General features: G+C 35.4%; 1 protein-coding gene across 15 annotated transcripts in view; it reads left to right on the top strand.

Annotated features, from left to right (window-relative positions):
• The window catches only part of MPDZ (multiple PDZ domain crumbs cell polarity complex component), a 154,516-nt gene that overhangs the window by 101,115 nt on the left and 35,798 nt on the right, over window positions 1-17,603 (top strand). For 10 of the 15 annotated variants that reach the window (XM_074330401.2, XM_074330394.2, XM_088793113.1 and 7 more), the window contains 3 exons: window positions 3,350-3,442; window positions 10,356-10,533; window positions 13,320-13,430. In XM_074330401.2, coding sequence (XP_074186502.2) covers window positions 3,350-3,442; window positions 10,356-10,533; window positions 13,320-13,430 — 382 coding nt within the window. The remainder of the gene's footprint in view (window positions 1-3,349; window positions 3,443-10,355; window positions 10,534-13,319; window positions 13,431-17,603) is intronic. The other 5 variants (XM_074330403.2, XM_074330402.2, XM_074330400.2 and 2 more) reach the window with 1 other exon arrangement.

Below are 17,603 nucleotides of genomic sequence, written 5' to 3'. Positions count from 1 at the left end.
CCGCTGTTTTATTTCTTTCCTTAGGAAAAGCAGGAACCTGGTTTTGGTGCTGGTACTGACTGAGTTCAACACAGGGAGAGAAATAATGTTAAATTGCTTTCCACGAATAGTGTACCATTTTACATTCTTAGCTGTGGACCTGTTTTTTTCAGTTGCGTTGGCAGCTGAGTACCAGATTTCTCTTTGAGCATGCTGCAGAGCAGAAATGGGTCTGCAAACATTATGAGGTCTTCTCAGAAGAGTTCTACCATTCCTCAGAGAATGTCAGAACATCCCAAAACACTTCGGTGTCCACTGACTCAATAGACATCACAATATGCCATTATTGTTTCCTCTGCAAATTGCACATGACCACAGTAATACAGAAAGTGTCAAGGAAGGGAAAGGTATGTTATGTGTTTAGTAAAGGAAAGAAGTGTTGTGGCCCTTGGGCTCTCGTGAATTTTATGGGAAAAGAAGTATTCACCCTGTACAAAGCTCAAGCACACTCCACTCTAGAATATCCATCTCAGGGTTAATCACATTAATTGGTTATAGTTTCCTGGTGCTTTCTGTCAGAATGGTAAAAGCAGTTGTTTCAATAGCCCTCTGAAATATCATTTCAAATGGCTTAATTAAAGAATATGCCAAGGTAATGCCATATTTGTTTTAAGCTCTAAGGCCTTAAATACACTCACGATGTATTAGAGAGAAAGAGCCACTTTTAGCACTGTGCCCTGCTACTCCCCCAACATGGAAAGGAGAATGACCTTGGCTGTGTTGTGACTAGTGGCTTCACGGCAGAAAAAGTATATTTGCTATTACTATAAAGGTGCTCAAAACAAAATGATCTATATTTTGCAGAGGAGGAATCTGCACTGAGAGAGGTTAAGGAACTCGTCCAAGTTCCATAGTTAATAACTAACAGAGCCGAGATCAGAATGTAAGCAGTCAGACTCCTTGTTTTTTAACCACTGGATCCAAAGAAAGAATTGCACAAGCCCAGGATAAAAATATGGGTAGCATAGCATGGAGGTTAAGAGCTCAGGTTTTGTAGTAAAATGGCCTCAATTAAAATCTCACTTCTACTTTACTATGTGACCTTGTGCCAATTTCTGGCACTTAAATGCAGATGAAAAGGAAGTCATTATAGTTGACAGAAATTTCATTGGTATTTAACAAACATGGATGCAAAGACGTCAATTCATTTTTGGCTGGGTGAGTACAGGAGGAAGAGAATCGGTCCATTCTGCTCTTTGGAACACATGACACTTGAGTCCCATAAACCACACTCTAAGATGGATAAAGAATAATAAGCACATTTATAAGAGCATATCTGGGTTAGTGGAAGGATTCAATATTAGAGAATCACTTGAAGAGAGTGGTGCTTTTGTATCAAAGGATTCAGGATATAGGTCTTGTAGCTAAAGAGGCATGAGCATATGATGCACTATGTCTGAGAGTGTTTCTGAATAGCTCACAGGGGTGAGAACCTCCCCCACACCCATGGCTGTCACTGAATATTTCAGGGCTTATTTAACTGTTCTTGTCTGTCTGCCATACCTGCTTTTTCTATCATAGTCTCTCCAGTTGTATTTCCAGAGGGTTAGGACTAGTCTTCACATTTCCTCCTCATATCTTCCAGATAACAGCTTCACTCAGACTGTCTTGTTCTCAGTCAGCTTCTTAACATCTTTTTTTAAATCCCCCCTTTTGTGACTCTGTTCCCAGCAGTCCCGTCCCACTGTCAGGCCACGGATCTCAGAACCCCAGCCTCTTGCACAACCTTGCACAGGAGGGGAATTCAGACACACAGCCAATGGGCAGGACCTATAGGCAGGTAGATTTCCTTTTAACAGTCGAACACAAATTTGTAACATTCATGACTTTCTATTTGACTTATTTCACTTAGGATGATATTCTCAAGATCCATACATGTTGTCACAAATGGTAGTATTTAACCTTTTCTTATGGCCAATTAGTATCCCATTGTATATATGTGCCACCATGATTTCACTCACATGTGGGATATAAAACTGAAAGCAACAATCAAACAAACAAGACAAACAAACAAAAACTCATAGACAGACAACAGTATGGTGATTACCAGAGAGAAAGGGGAATGAGGGGAAGGTGGAAAAGGATAAAGGGATTCAAATATATGGTGATGGAAGGAGATTTGACTTTGAATTGTGAACACACAATGCATTATAAAGTTGATGTATTATAGCATTATATACTTGAAACCTATATAATTTTATTAATTAACCAGTGTCACTGAAATAAATTAATAAAAATGTTTTAAAAACGTAACATTCAGATCAGAGAAAGAATGAGATGTTCAAAGAAAGCTTGGACTTTTACTTGCCAGAAATGTTGTGAAACACATTTCAACAGAGATGGAGTCTTGGATTAATGACTTCTGATCTCAAAGTCTAAAGATTGTCTAATTTGACAGAGTTCAGTATTTCTGTCAATGGAGAATGGATAAAATTTGAGCATGTACTTTCTTTAGATTTTTCACTTTCTATAAAAATAAACTGAAAATCATTTTTGAATCAGAATTTTTATAGTCTTCTCTACTTTAAATGAATGTGTGAACATTTTTCTTAAATCCAGTTTTTACTAATAGCATAAGGACTCCCCATAATTGATTTAACCATCCTCTATTGCCCTTACGTGTTACTTGACTGGACACATTTTATTACATGCCTGACATTTGGCAAAATCGGAACTCCTACAGACATTGTAAGGGACCTTGAACAGAGGTACATTGTAAACTGCTTCCTGTGAGGGGTGTTCTGTGTCTGGCCCCTCCAAATGAGCTGACGCTGGATCACAAGTATTTCCATCTTTCTTCATAAGTTGTCAGGAAAGCGTTGCTCCATCCTTAGGGAGCAGAGATGATAAACTCCTGGCATATACCTAATGATAAGTGCTTTTAGGGCACAGATCAATCAGGGCTGCGCAAGCTTATAACACACATGGTGCTTCTACCTTCTTGTGCATGGTAGGTATTTAAGAAATACTTGTGGACTAGTTTTTCTTTAAAATTCTGCTACTTATCCCCTTCTCATTTCATTCCTATATCCTCTCATGTTTCATCAGAAAAGAGACTAGACAGGACTCTTATTGTTTAGTTGCGTCTTCAGACTAAGTTATGGTAGAATGACTGATGTAAGGTTTTTATTTTATTTGATCAGGTGTTCTTTTCCCCTTAATGTACAATGTTATGTATTTATTGGCCAAGTCTGGTGATAATAGCAAGCAGTTCTGCCTTTTTAGCCAACCCAGTAATAAAGTATACATCAGACAGTTTTCCATGGTTTTACTAGGATGTTGGGGTTCTCACTGTATAACTCTTTTACAGAGACATTCCAGAATTACCAGAGCGAGAAGAAGGGGAGGGAGAAGAAAGTGAACTTCAGAATGCAGCCTACAGCAACTGGAATCAGCCCAGGCGGTAAGGACTGTTTAGGTCTTCTGCCTCCTCAGTGTTTAAAGATAAGGAGGTACTGGTTTCAAATACTGGGTTCCAGCATGCAACTGTGACATTGGGCAAGTTGTTTAATATTCCCTTACCCTCCATTTCTTCATGTGTATGTAGTGGAAAGGATAATATGTATCATACAGGGTTAAAACTAACATGTGTACAAGGATTTGGCATATAGTAGGGACTAAATAAAATTAACTAGAGGAAATTATGCATAGGTAGTTGGAATGGGTACTATTTTCTGTGGAGTTTGATCTTAGGTAAACAATCAAATAATTAATTTAAATTTCTCTGGAATTTGTAGACACTATATATTCAAACATATATATTCAAAACGCATATATGTGTGTGTGCATGCACATTAGTAAGCATCTTGTTATCACAGACTGCAGTTATTCTAATCCATGCTCTGTTAGAACTAATCTCATATGTAATAGAAAAGATGATTTTCCTAAATATGCTCAGATATATCACTATACATCATTAAAGTATACTTCTGTGTTTATGTTAAGTAAAATCAAATTCAGTTTAATAGATATTTATTGAGTCCTGATTATGGACCCCGAGAAGAAGGAGATGATTTTGTAAACAACAGGGAAGTATAAGACATAAATCCTCCCTTCTAGGAATCTGTAATGTACTTAGGGAGGCAATATTAGAGACCCACAAAATAAAGAAAACTAGAAGATATTTTGTATTAAGTGTAAAATGTAAGTAATCATTGGGCATTCCCTCTAAACAGATCTAAAGGTGACCATCGTAGTTGTGCCTTGCACTTAGTAAACATTTAATATTTATTCTACAGCGAATAAATAAAATGCTCAAGAGAGAACAGTTTCTACTCGTTAGCATTATAATACAGTTTGATGATTTTCCTTGCTCACAAATGAACTTGAGGTGGCAGCCATCACATTTAAACATTTTTTAGGTTGAGTTATTCAAAGTATAGAAAAGTTGTTATGTTGCTTTCACAAAAAAACAGTACGTGTTTCCAGCCATCTAAAAGGAAGGGGAGTGGGATCCAATATATGGTGATGCAAGGAGAACTGACTCTGGGTGGAGAACACATAATGCAATACATAGATGATGGATTATAGAATTGTACACTTGAGACCTATATAATTTTACTAAACAAGGTTACCACGATACATTTAATAAACATTTTTTTAAATTACTGAACTAAATCAAAATTAAGCAAAATAAGTAAATAAAATAACTTTAATTTGAATTCTTTAAAAAAGCTGTTTAGCCTGCTTAAAGAAATCAAAATCTCTCCACATTATCTCCCATATTCAGAACAGAATATAAGTGCTAGATCTAGGGCAGAGATATAAAAAGGTTAAGTTTCTGATTTTTTTGAGGATGGAGGCAAAAGTAAATTTGATGAAACTAGTTTGTAGTTGGTAACCATAGTGATAAACTTGAATTTTGTTGGAGAATAGTCATCACAGGAAAAAAAACAGTTTGGCCAGAAATAGTTTAAAAGGCACTGTTTGGAGTCAACAAGAGCCCTATTTGAATTCTAACTTGGACACTTTGCTAAGACAAGTTGGTTAATCTTTGCTAGGTCTCAGTTACTTCATCTTTAAAATAGGATTAATAATAGAACCTTTTAAATTTTGGGGAGAATTCAGTGTGAAAATGCATGTGAAATTCTGAGCATAGTGCCTGGTACAGAGTGAGCATTCAGTTGGTGAGTGAGCATTGTCAGTTATCATCACTAACAGCTAAGCAAATAGAAAGTATTGCACACACGAATCATTATGCAGTTGTCTTATAAGAAAGAATTAAGTGTAATTTATGGACTGGATGATTTTTACATTTTTATCCTAAATTTTAACTCATATCACCCTAAGAGATGTCTCTAAAAGTGGTTAACTGCCTTATAGAGAGAATATGTCTGGAGCTTCCATAAGTCTTAAAGAAGGTGCTCTGCACTCTTCTATTACAGAATTGTACACCTGAAATCTATGTAACTTTACTAATAATTATCACCCCAATAAACTTGAATTAAATAAAGAAAAAGAAGTACTAAGGGACTTCTGGGGCAAAGTTCATGGAGCATTATGCTCACAGAATATATTATGAGAAAGCTTACCAAAATAACCGGGGCAAGTGTTATGAATATGCTTTATAACTTTGGGCATTCATTCTTACAGTCAAAAAATTTTTGTTTGTATGGAAATTTTAGCAAAGTGTAAATTTTAAAATTGTAAATAAGCTGTGTTACTCTTATTTTGCACTGTGACCTTCATTTACAGAGTTAGCATCAAACTGTATGTATCATTTTCCAGCTTACTTACTTTTCTCTCAATCCAATGTTTAGGAGATCTATCATGTTGATACTTAAAGATCTAATTCATTCAATTTAGTTGTTGCAGTGCATTTCAGTATATGAATATACCATAGTTTATTCCCAGATTGATGTTGAACAGCTAACAGTTATTCACTATTATAATAATTCTGTGCAGTAAATATATTCATTTCCTTACTTACATATGAGAATTTGGGTATATACCCAGAATTGGAACTGCTGGCTTATAGATTCAAATGTATGATTTACTTTATTAGAAATTGTTAACTTGCTTCATAAAGTGCATATGCCATTTTTTCCTTCTTTTTCCATAATATGAGCATTCCCTTTCCTGCTACATCCTTATTGCCCCATCATATGATCATTTTTTAAAAAAAGTTTTTTGTCCATCTGATGGGTAGAAAATGGTACCTTGTCTTAATAAACAATGTAAAGGTGTAACAGGATTGAAGAGGTAGGATTCAAATTTGTTCATTTGTCATATGGATTGAATTTTATATCTTCCTTAATCACATTACTTTAGTAATCATAATAATCAAAATAAGAGTAATAAAAGATTTATCGGTTGTTTACTATATCCCAGAGCTTTGTTTTTCACTTTACATGTATTCATTAGCTTTAATCATCACAGCCATCTCTCAGGCGTAGAGATTTTATTGGCTTCATTTCGAAGATGAGGAAAGCAAGAGATTAAATAAGTTGCAGAGGGTCACACAGTTAAGTAGCAAAAGCGCAGGACTTGAACCCAGGACTCTGTTCAGAGCTCAGGCAGCCTGGCCTCAGAGCTCTGTTTTACTTTAGCTTTTCTGAATTGCGTTCTTTTTAAACCTATAAATTGGTCTCAAGAAAGGCTGCCGTTTCTGCGTTAAACTGACTCCGAATATGTTCTATGAAATTTTTCTTTTGTAGGTCTTCTTCTTTCCACATAATGTTTGCTGTGTTCTATTCAGTGAATAATGAGTCTGATTCCTCAGCACTGGGATCATTTTGGCCGTCTGTCTTTGGTTATCTTCTCCAAAGTTTTAAGCAGTTACAGCCTTTCTTCTAGGGAGTATATTTGAAAACACTTTGCTATCTGTGCCAAACCCTGTGTGAGCATATGGTACTATTATCCAAAGGTTGTTTAATCTCTCGGCGCCTCTTCCCTTCTTTGTAAAATGGGGCTAGTAATAGTATCCACTTCATAGAAATGATATGAGAATTAGATGGGAGTCAGTGGGACTCAGGGAATAATGCTGAGCACATGAGAAGACCATAATAAGTGTTTGCTGCTGCTTTTATTTTTATTAGTAAAGAAATTAAAAGAATCACTTTATTTCCTTTTTCCTTCATATGACTTTCTTTTTTTCAATTTTTCTTTTATATTTCAATTACAGTGGCCATTCAATATTTTATTAGTTTCAGTAAAGAAGTTAGTAAAGCTAGTCATTGTATTTAATATTTAAGAATCCGGAATACATGGGTGGGACTCCTTATCTCTTCTCCTAAAAAGGAAGAAATAAAACAAGAATGAATTCTCTTACATAATGGTAACTTACATTTATATCATTTATTAAGTGATCCCCCAAATAACTGTTGCACCCACCTGACGCCATATATAATTATTACAATATTATTGACTGTATTCCTTATGCTATACTTTACATCCCCATGACTATTTTATAACTACCAATTTTTACTTTTTAATCCCTTCACTTTTTCACCCAGCCCCACCCTTCATCCATCTAGCAATCGTCAGTTTGTTCTCTGTATCTATGAGTCTGTTTCTGTTTTGTTTGCGCATTTAGTTTGTTCTTTAGATTCCACATATAAGTGAGATCACACAGTATTTGTCTTTCTCTGTCTGACTTATTTAACTCAAAATAATACTCTCTAGGTCCATCCATGTTGTCGCAAATTATAATATTTCATTGTTTTTTATGGCCGAGTAATATTCCTATGGAATATTAAATGTTCCATTGCATGTATGTACCACATTTTCTTTATTCAGTTGTCTATCGATGGACACTTAGGTTGCTTCCATATCTTGGCTATTGTAAATAATGCTTCAGTGAGTATAAGGATGTGTATATCTTTTGAATTAGTGTTTTGAATCACTTTTTAATTTACACTGACCACAAAGAACCCTAGGAGACATTTCATTCTTATTTTATTTTATTTCTTCCTTTTTAAGAGAAGAGATAAGGAGTCCCACCCATGTAGTCCTGATTCTTAAATATTAAATACAATGACTAGCTTTACTAACTTCTTTACTTTGCCATTTTACCCGAGGAACTGCTGTAAGAAACAAGAAAGGCTGTTGGTTTTTGTCTTTCACAGAATTCCTTGAGTGAAAGAAAATGATAAATAGGATTTTAAGTAGTTTAAACTATTTACACAAATTTTATGAGATCAGAGATCATGGTGCGATCCTTTTAAACTACACAGGTAGAGTCCCTAGGATTATAGATTTCTAATAAAGAAAAACGTGCTCCCCAAAGAAAAGATGTGTCTCATCATCTGACTTTATCTGACCAGTTGCCTGTCTTCTCAATCTAGCTGTGAGGTGCTGCTTTTACCCACAGCATTTTCTTACTGGGACCTTCCTCATTTCACAGGAGTCCGTACCTTTCCTCTCTGCTGGAAGCACCTGTAAAGTCAAGGTTGAGGACATGTTTGGACCATACTCTTTTCTCCTGTTTGATGTCCTCCACGGTCCTCCTTCCTTCAACATGGAGCAGATTGCAGACTCACTATTGTATCTTAGAGCTCTCTGCTTGGTGTCTCTGTTTCCTTCTGAGACCCTGAGCTGCTCACTCGTCTTAGCCAAACACCTCACCGTCCATCACCTTATTTTTATATGACTGTCCCAACCTTCTCACAGGGCAGGTACTTTCAATTCATTCGTAGCTCTTACAACTATTTGCAGTTACTGGATATGAATTCATGGCTTTCTTATGTGGGTAGAAGAATTGCATTTAAAACAGAAGCAGGAGCAAGTGCAAGGCCCCCAGGCAGGAGAACATGTCTGTTGAAATTTAGAAACAGTACGAAGACGATGTGGTTGCTGGAGTGGAGAGAGGAAAGTGGAGAGCCATGGAAGAAGCTTTTCTGGAGATGGTGGTGGGATCAGATCATGTAGGATCTTGTCAGCCACTGCCCTTTATGCCCCAACTGTTAGTTTCCAGCTCCACCTTGGGAAGACAGAGTCCTACAGACATAATCTTCTGGCATGGCATGGGCAGGGATGTTCTTTCTCTCGATTGTGTTGCTAAGCTGAGAACTGTCAGTTCAAGGGTAGCTGAACTTGATTACTTAATATCTGCACTATTAGAGTTCCTGAAAAATGGTACTTTTAGACTGGTCTGTGCCTCGGCCAGAAGGGTGAGTCCATTATTTACTTTTAACAAATCAGCTTCAGAAATACATCAGTATTATCAGACCTTATAAAACATATCATCGGAAAAGTGTTTAAAACGATCTTCTTTTACTACTGATAAAACTTTAATAAATTCAGCAAATAGTATTTGCAAAAATTAACATACATAAAGATATTTTATTCCATTAAATTTAAAAATATTTTTTTTAACCATTGGAACCAATTTTAAGTGTGCAGATCAGTGACATTAAGTCCGTTCACATTTAACCATCCTCTTCCCTATCTTCTAGCAACCACCATTCTACTTTCTGTCTCTATGAATATGACTATTCCAGGTACATCGTGTAGGTGGAATCATATAGTGTTTGTCCTTTATTTCACTTGCCTGGCTTATGTCACTTAGCATAATGTTCCTTTTTAAGGCTGAATGATATTCCATAATATTCCTTTATCTGCAGATGGACACTTGGTTGCTTCTAGCTTTTGGTTATTGTGAATAATATTTATATGAATATGACAGTGCAAATATTAACATCTCTTCAAGACCATACTTTGAATTCTTTTGGGTCTATACCCAGAAATGGAATTGGTGGATCATATGGTAATTCTATTTTTAATTTTTTGAGGAACTCCTGTACTTTTTTCCATAGCGGCTGCATTTTAGATTGCTGTCAACAGTGCACAAGGGCTCATACTTCACAGTTTCTCTAATGTCTCCTTGCCACCACTTATTTTCTGTTGTATTTTATTTTATTTTTTTGATAGTGCTATCCTAGTGGGCGTGATATCTCATTATGGTTTTGATTTGTAGTTCCCCAATGATTAGTGGTATTATCCTTTTCCTGCGCTTATGGGCCATTTGTGTATCTTCTTTAGAAAAATGTCTATTCAACTCCTTTGCCCTTTTTAAAATGGGTTATTTTTTGTGGTTGAGTTTTAGGGGTTCTCTCTATATTCCAGATACTAATCCCTTATCATATATGTAATTTGCAAATATTTTGTCCCATTCTGTGGATTATCATTTTACTCTACTGATAGTATCTTTTAATGAATAAAAGTTTTTAATTTTGTTGAAGTTCAGTTTGGTTATTTTGTGGTTATTGTCTGTGCTTTTGGTGTCATATCTAAAAAATGATTACCAAATCCAGTGTCATGAGCTTTTCCCTTATGTTTTCGTATATGAGTTTAACATTTTGTTTATTTTTTTATAGGGTTGAACTTTGGAGAGAACCAAGCAAATCCCTGGGCATCAGCATTGTTGGTGGACGAGGGATGGGCAGTCGTCTAAGCAATGGTGAAGTGATGAGGGGCATTTTCATCAAACATGTTCTTGAAGATAGCCCAGCTGGCAAAAATGGAACCTTGAAACCTGGAGATAGAATAGTAGAGGTACCCTCCAGTGAGCTTTATGTGCTAAAATTCTTCACCTGTCCCATAAACTTTACCAAGGGAATCATCAACTTTACACTGGTTACCCAACCCAGCATTAGCGTAAAATGTGTTTGTGGTTAAAGCATTTCTTTCTTATTTGTTTCTATTCATCCATAATTGTTCTCTTTGATATATGGTGACCGATTACATATCTTGATATTGCTAGAGACTGATGTTTGAAGGTATAACCAACCATTTTTAAAACCATTGACCCTGAGATAAAATAATTAAACTCTGGTTAAAAAAACAAAGCCAAGTTCTCAGGGAAATAATTGAATTCTTTAAAAATATGTATACATGTAAAATACATACATCATAATTAAGTTCTGTAATGAGATTTTATTTCAAGAAATACTTTATCAGTATCATTTCATCGTAAGCTTTTTTGAATGAGATTTTTTCCAAGTGAGTCTTTTTGTAACACCTTTTATGGTAAGACCCTGATTACTTTTTATACAAATGCCCCCACTCCCAGCTCAGATTTTCCTCCTTCTCACTGGCGTGCCCATTCATCACTGAGGGTGTGTGTGTGTGTGTGTGTGTGTGTGTGTACACACATGCATATGTATACACACATATATGTATTTTGTTATATACGTGAGAAGCATTTGGTCAAATTGTACCTAATTCCTTAATTCACATCAAAGTTTAATATATTAAATAGACTTCTCTCATGAGGCACTGACTCATTTACTTAGCAAATATTCCTGGAACAGCTGTTGCATTCCAGGTGCTATCACAGGCTCTGGGCATCCCACAGTAAACAAGGAACCATGTCTGCCTGTCAAGTTGCACAGACTTGACAAGTAATTGAGTCACTTCAGAGCAGTGTCATAAATTATTTGATCAGAATCAACATAGTTTCAGTTAAGAGGGTAGAGGAAGGGGTACCTGACCCAGATTTTCTGAATTGTCAGGATTTATAGAGTAGACCAAAATAGACAACTTCCAAATGGAAACCAATGGCTTTATTACTATAATGACCATTATATTCACTTTACACAAGTGATTGTCTCTCATTTTCTAAATCCATATAACTTGCACATTAAAAAGCCTTAATTGTGTACAAGAAGGCTTTAACTTAACCACAATTGTAAAATAAGCATTTTGGGGATCTATTTACTTATTCCTTTACTGATTGATTTTTACTGAGAGCTGAAGAAGGAAGAAGATTTAGATTTCAGAGAAACCAAGAACTGTGTATTTTTTTCTCTGACCATTTATAAGGAAGAATGATGGGTTTTTTTCTCTCTTCCTACATTGTTATCTTTCTTTAGATGAAATCTCAACCCCTTTTTAAAGTACAATTTTTTAGTTAGAATACTACCTAAAGTTTGCATTTTTAGATTACCACAAGGAATTTTGTTTTATGGATACTTCACTATTAAAATACCTTTGACCTAGGTAAAGAAAGTAAGAAATCTTTATAACTATTTCTAGAAAGGATTGATTATAGTTTGCTCCAAAATGTGTAAATGTATTAAGAATGTTAAAACATCCTTTTCAAATTTAAAAAGATTTTTTTGTGTGTGTTGTAAAATATTGTTTGCTGTTTAGCAGTGTTTTGTTGAGTGCTATTATGTGCAGGGGTTTTTCTCATAAATATAAAAGCCTTAGACCTCTAATCCTGTGGATTCTAAAGCATGTCTCTGCTAAGAGCTTCTGAAAATGTCTGTAGACTAGATGAGTAGAGACTTGCAAATGATTTCATTCAGAGTATATAGTCCTTTGGACTCGAGCAAAGATATTTAATGTTCTATTAAAATTACCTACTAATGGAATATATAGTAAACATGAATACTAACTTTTATTCTACAAAAAGTTAGAAGCCTTTTTTAATGTGCACTGAAAGAGATGTTCTTACTTCATCTAAGTATCAACCTGAGGGAGGTTTTTCAATTAAATGTATATATAATTCTTTTAAAGGGTTATAGTGTTCTATGCAGAGATCTAATAATTTTCTTTTCCAGAATTGTTTCCACTCTAATTTTGCTATTTTGTTGTATATGCCATATTGTGATAATTGGAAATAATAGTATCCTATGGTTTTCTGACAGGATTAGCATTTGGCCTTTAAAACTATTTTCCTTCCTATTCATATAGTGCATAAACTGAGCTAATCATCACCCAGGCAAGCCATGGTCGATAAAAGGTTACAAAATAACTTTCATTTCTAAACTAGTTGTATAAAAATTACTAACAAATGAACATAATTTCTTGACTTGCAGCTCCTGTCATGTCTACTCCAAAGAGTCTTTTGCAAAACTAACCTTACCATAACCTGATATTTCTGAATGTCAGAATTTTGTTTTTAACTTCATGCTTTCCTGTCTAGAGAGAAATACACAAAACATCACCCACCCACTTCCTAAGTCACTCTGTAGTGAATTGGAAAAACAATTGTACAGTGATTGTCATGATGAAGACAGTGCTACTAGGCAGTTCCCTTATATTATTTCTTTAATAATGCTGACTTATTAAAGGAACAACTGAGCAGCGTAAGGAAAGCAAAGGCAGACTCTTCGTTCTAATTAATTATTATTTCAGCCATTATTGGAGACAGACATCTGTGTCCACAATAAGGGACCCCACATCTGCTGGACAGATTAAAAGTTGTGGAGCCTCACAAGTAGCCTTATTTGTGATTCTGAAACATTTTCCAGGAGCCTCAGAACTGCAGATCCACAAATTGTTCTGTTGTTCTATAGATTCTTGAAATGTTAAGCTGAGGCCTTCCATTGCAGGTGGATGGAATGGACCTCAGAGATGCAAGCCATGAACAAGCTGTGGAAGCCATTCGGAGAGCAGGCAACCCTGTAGTCTTTATGGTACAGAGCATTATAAACAGACCAAGGGTAAGCGAACACAGAGGGCAAGGTAGGCATCATACAGTGTCCAATTCGGAGTCTGATGTCTCCAGGGCCAAGTTGTCTCTAGGAGCAAGAGCTCAAGTATTGGAATTTCAGGAGATCTGTTAAAAGTTTGTTTTTTGGTTTGTTTTGTTGTTGTTGTTTAATTGAGTTGTCCTGGAAATCCCTTCTTAATGTTCATTACAGTCACAAAGTGTGTAAGTTAAGAGGAGTGTTGTGTAGCCTTTCAGATTGACCTCTAGTGGAGTCCCTTAGAAGCCAGATTCCATTTTCTTTATAAATTCTCTAGAAAGCTTTTCCAGCTCTCTAGAAAGCTTCATGCAATCCCATGATCACTTGTGAATGACCTTTAATGTATTTGTCCCACTGAACGTTAAATTTCTCACAATGGATTTGGTTTCAGCTATATACTTCTATACCAGTGATTTTGTAAGTGCTGTTTCCCGGCCCCAGATGCTGATTAGTCCCTGGTGGACAGCAACCTACTAACCCAACTTATCATCAGTTATCACAAGGAAAATGGCTTTAAAAATATTTCAGAAAGTATGTATGCAATTAGGGGACGTTTTGGATGGAGAAGATACTACATGAGGCTTTGTGTGTTTGATACAAGTATGCCCTAATGTTGCTGAGCATGAGAATCATGCCAAGAGTTTTAAACTTTTTTTTCTATACCTTCTTTATTGCTTAGTAAATAAATAAATACATTTTATAGATAGATAGATAGATACATAGATAGATACATAGATAGATACATAGATAGATAGATAGATCATTTTTTTTAAATGTGCAGCAGTTCTTAAATATATTTGGGCCACATACCCCTTTGAAAGTTCTTCAGAAATATATGCATTCTCTGAAAAGTTTGATACCATTCCAGGAATTTCCGAGATGTCCTGAAGCTTATAGAGAGGTTCACTCACTCCTAACATACTGATTCTGTTTGAAATACCTGCTTATTAGCATTGAGGGTTGGTTGTCTTTAAAGGGAAAGTGGCAACATATGTGAGGGAAGGTCAAAGAATACCTAAACCTTGCAATATGTAATTTTCTACTTAAAATACATTTAATTTTAATTTTTAAAATTTAGATATCGATGCCCAAATGATGGAAAGAAAGTAGCCAACAGTTCTGTAGATGAGCTCAGTAAAAGTAACTTGTCAATATTGTATGCCATGGAATAAAAGTGACTAGATTTATCCTATTGGGCCTTCCTTTTGTTGTCAAGACAGGTGTAGCTCTGCTCTGGGTTTACTGTAAGAAATGAATTTAGTAGTTCTTCCTGCAAGCAGTTATCTTCATTCACATCTGCAGTTTTTAATCATTCAGTTGTTTATTGTTAGGTAATAATTATTCAGAGGAGAAAATCTGCCAAATGGTAGGGCTGCCTCATACTGCATTCTTTTCAAATGCTATCCAGTTTGTTTAAATAACTATAAATTTTTCTACATTTGTTTCCATTTGTTGTGTTAAACATAGGCGCAGCATGATAATGTCGGTAAATGGCTGTTTAACTTAAGTTGAAGCTATTTTTTGTGTGGGAGTGTTTTATTCCTTTTTTTGTTTTGTTTTATTTTTAATTTCCAACTTTTATATCATTTAGGACAATACTATAAACTGCTGGGTGGGATTCTCAATATTACTTTTTAAAACCTTAAACTACAAACATTTCTTTCCATGCCAGTCACATTTTCTAATGAGCTGGTAAGATGTTTTTTCCTGCACCTGGAAAATATTCCTATTATCTGAGGTATAATTATGCCTGGTTTTATAGCAATTATTCTAGGATAAATCTTCCTTAGAATGACATGTGTCCTCATGTTATATGTGACAGGGTTCAGAACACGCTACCCCAAAATATGGCACCCTGGCATATTGCATATTGTAAGCTAAAGGGATTTGAGAAAAGACAGGTGCTGCAAGGACTCCTATCTCCCTGTCTCCCCTGAAGCAGGTCTTCAGATCCTCATGTGAGAAGAGCCCTCCCTACACTTGTAGAAAAGGAGCATCCTTATCTCCAAAGATGGAGGGATGCTGAGAGGAATCTGAATGAACAGGCTTTGCTGAATTCCCCTCAGTTCACTATACTTGGCTCATATTCTTTTGTCCTATCGTGTTTTCCAGGACTACCCACTCTTCATCCAACCTAGTATAAAACCACTCAGGTTTAACCATTTCTTCGTATTTCCTTATGAAGGCTCTCTGTCACATAAACTTTAAATCAACAGGTATACTTTTCTCTTGTTAATTTGTTTATTACAGAGATCCAGCTGAGAGCCTGTGACAGGTAGAGGAAATTTATTTTTCTTTCTCTACATGTATATTTTGCTTTTGGAAATTAGAATTCATTTTGCATTTAAAATGAGATAAACTTTTTATTCCATGATTTACTTCCCTATAGAAAGAAATCTAGTCTCCCATAATCTAAAGGGGAAAAAAAATCACAAATACATAAGAGCCTCTTAATGGTCAATGTTTTATTTGTGCATGTAATAAAGCTTCAGGAAAACCTTGTACATAGGCTAAAAAGCCAGTTAGTCTCTTTGGCTCTTAGACTTTCAAGTGTCAGAACTTCCCAGAACTAGCCTTGATAATTTCACCAGTATGAAGCTTCATAGAATTCAGTCTGACTGCATTGCCATAGTAAAGGGTGGGCTCCATTGATATGGGCCAGAGAATGTTTTTGTCTTCCCTATGCTGCTGCTTAGTTAATAACATTTCTATTTTTATCAGCCTCTGGGACTATAAACAGAAGTTTCGTCATTGATTTTTTAATAAGAAATATAGTCTGTTTCTATAAATCTTTCCTTAATAATAGAGTGATCTACGACTGTGCTCATGCTGTACTTTCATACTCTACTCTCAGGGCCAAATTCTAATCCTATAAGAGCTGCAAATTAAAAAAAAAAAAAAAAAAAAGCAAAACAAAAAACTAGAGCTCTCTTTAAATACTCTGTTTTTTTGCTGTTGTGGTTTTGTTTTATATTATTCTACAGACATATACAGGAAAGGCAAAATGTAAAAATTCCATGTATCAAAATTAGACATAATCTCCACCTTCCATAGCATTGAGGGATTTTGCGTAGGATATGTTTTTAATCTCTGCCTAGTCATTTCTTCCACCTTAATAAATGGTCACATTCCTTAGCATTTGTGATCTTCTCTTTTGTGAAGCAGCAGTTGACATTTTAAACTAAAAAGCAGAATGAAAGTTGAGATGAGCAGAAATGTCATTGTGCCCATTTCTTTTTCCCGTCTTCCCTCTGTAGGAAAAACATTGCAAGAAGAGCAGATTGAAAGGGTAATGTGGCATAAGCGTTAGTACAGGCATACTGAGTGAAGAGAGAGTCTTTCCAGAGTGTTCTCCCATACAGGGTAGTGTCGTATGACAACCTCTCCGTACTCTTGATGCTTGCCAGTAGAGCTTTTTTTATAGAGAGAAGTAACACAAACATTTCATTGGAGCCAAATGAATTTTAAATGTCTGCAATTTCCCCTGAAAGATACAGTCAACAAAAGAAAGATAAGCGGGTATGAAGAGAAGGAGAAGAATTTATTGAGCTAAGGAAATTAATTTTCTTTTTTTTACCCCCTTAAACTATGAAAATGGTAAATTCTATCTGGCAGTCATCTACCTTTAATAAGTATATCCAAATCCAATCGCACTAGCTCAGTATATCACAGGCAAGCCACAAAACCTATGAGAAACACTCTAAGGCAGGAATTCAGGTATTATCCAAAGCCTCATAAATTCCCCAGTAATGTGGGAACTTTTATAGGAAACTTAAAAATATATATATCAATGTTCCTGCCTCCACAGAAAGTGGGCAGAAATAGAGAATACCACTGGACAGTGATTCATTTCTTTAAAACTTACTGATTTTATTTTTTAATTAAAAAACACTATTGATCTTAACCTTAATATTTAGTCAAAGTTTGACAACTTTCCTTACTGGGAAACAAGATAAAGGACTAATGAAGGTTACCAGCGAACCAGCAGACAAATGTTTAATTTGCATTCTGGAACAGATAAGACTGTTGTTGTTTTTTTGTTTCACAAAAAAGCATAATTTGGTTTTAAGTGTACATTAGAAAAACTTTTGTGGTTTTAATTTTGAAGCATGTTTACTAAAATGTGTGGACCATGTATTAATATGT

Source organism: Rhinolophus sinicus, chromosome 16 (genome assembly GCF_057876585.1).
Source record: "Rhinolophus sinicus isolate RSI-liver-muscle chromosome 16, RSI-T2T, whole genome shotgun sequence".
NCBI classification, from domain to species: Eukaryota; Metazoa; Chordata; class Mammalia; order Chiroptera; family Rhinolophidae; genus Rhinolophus; species Rhinolophus sinicus.
This window is presented reverse-complemented; position numbering and strand designations above follow the sequence as displayed.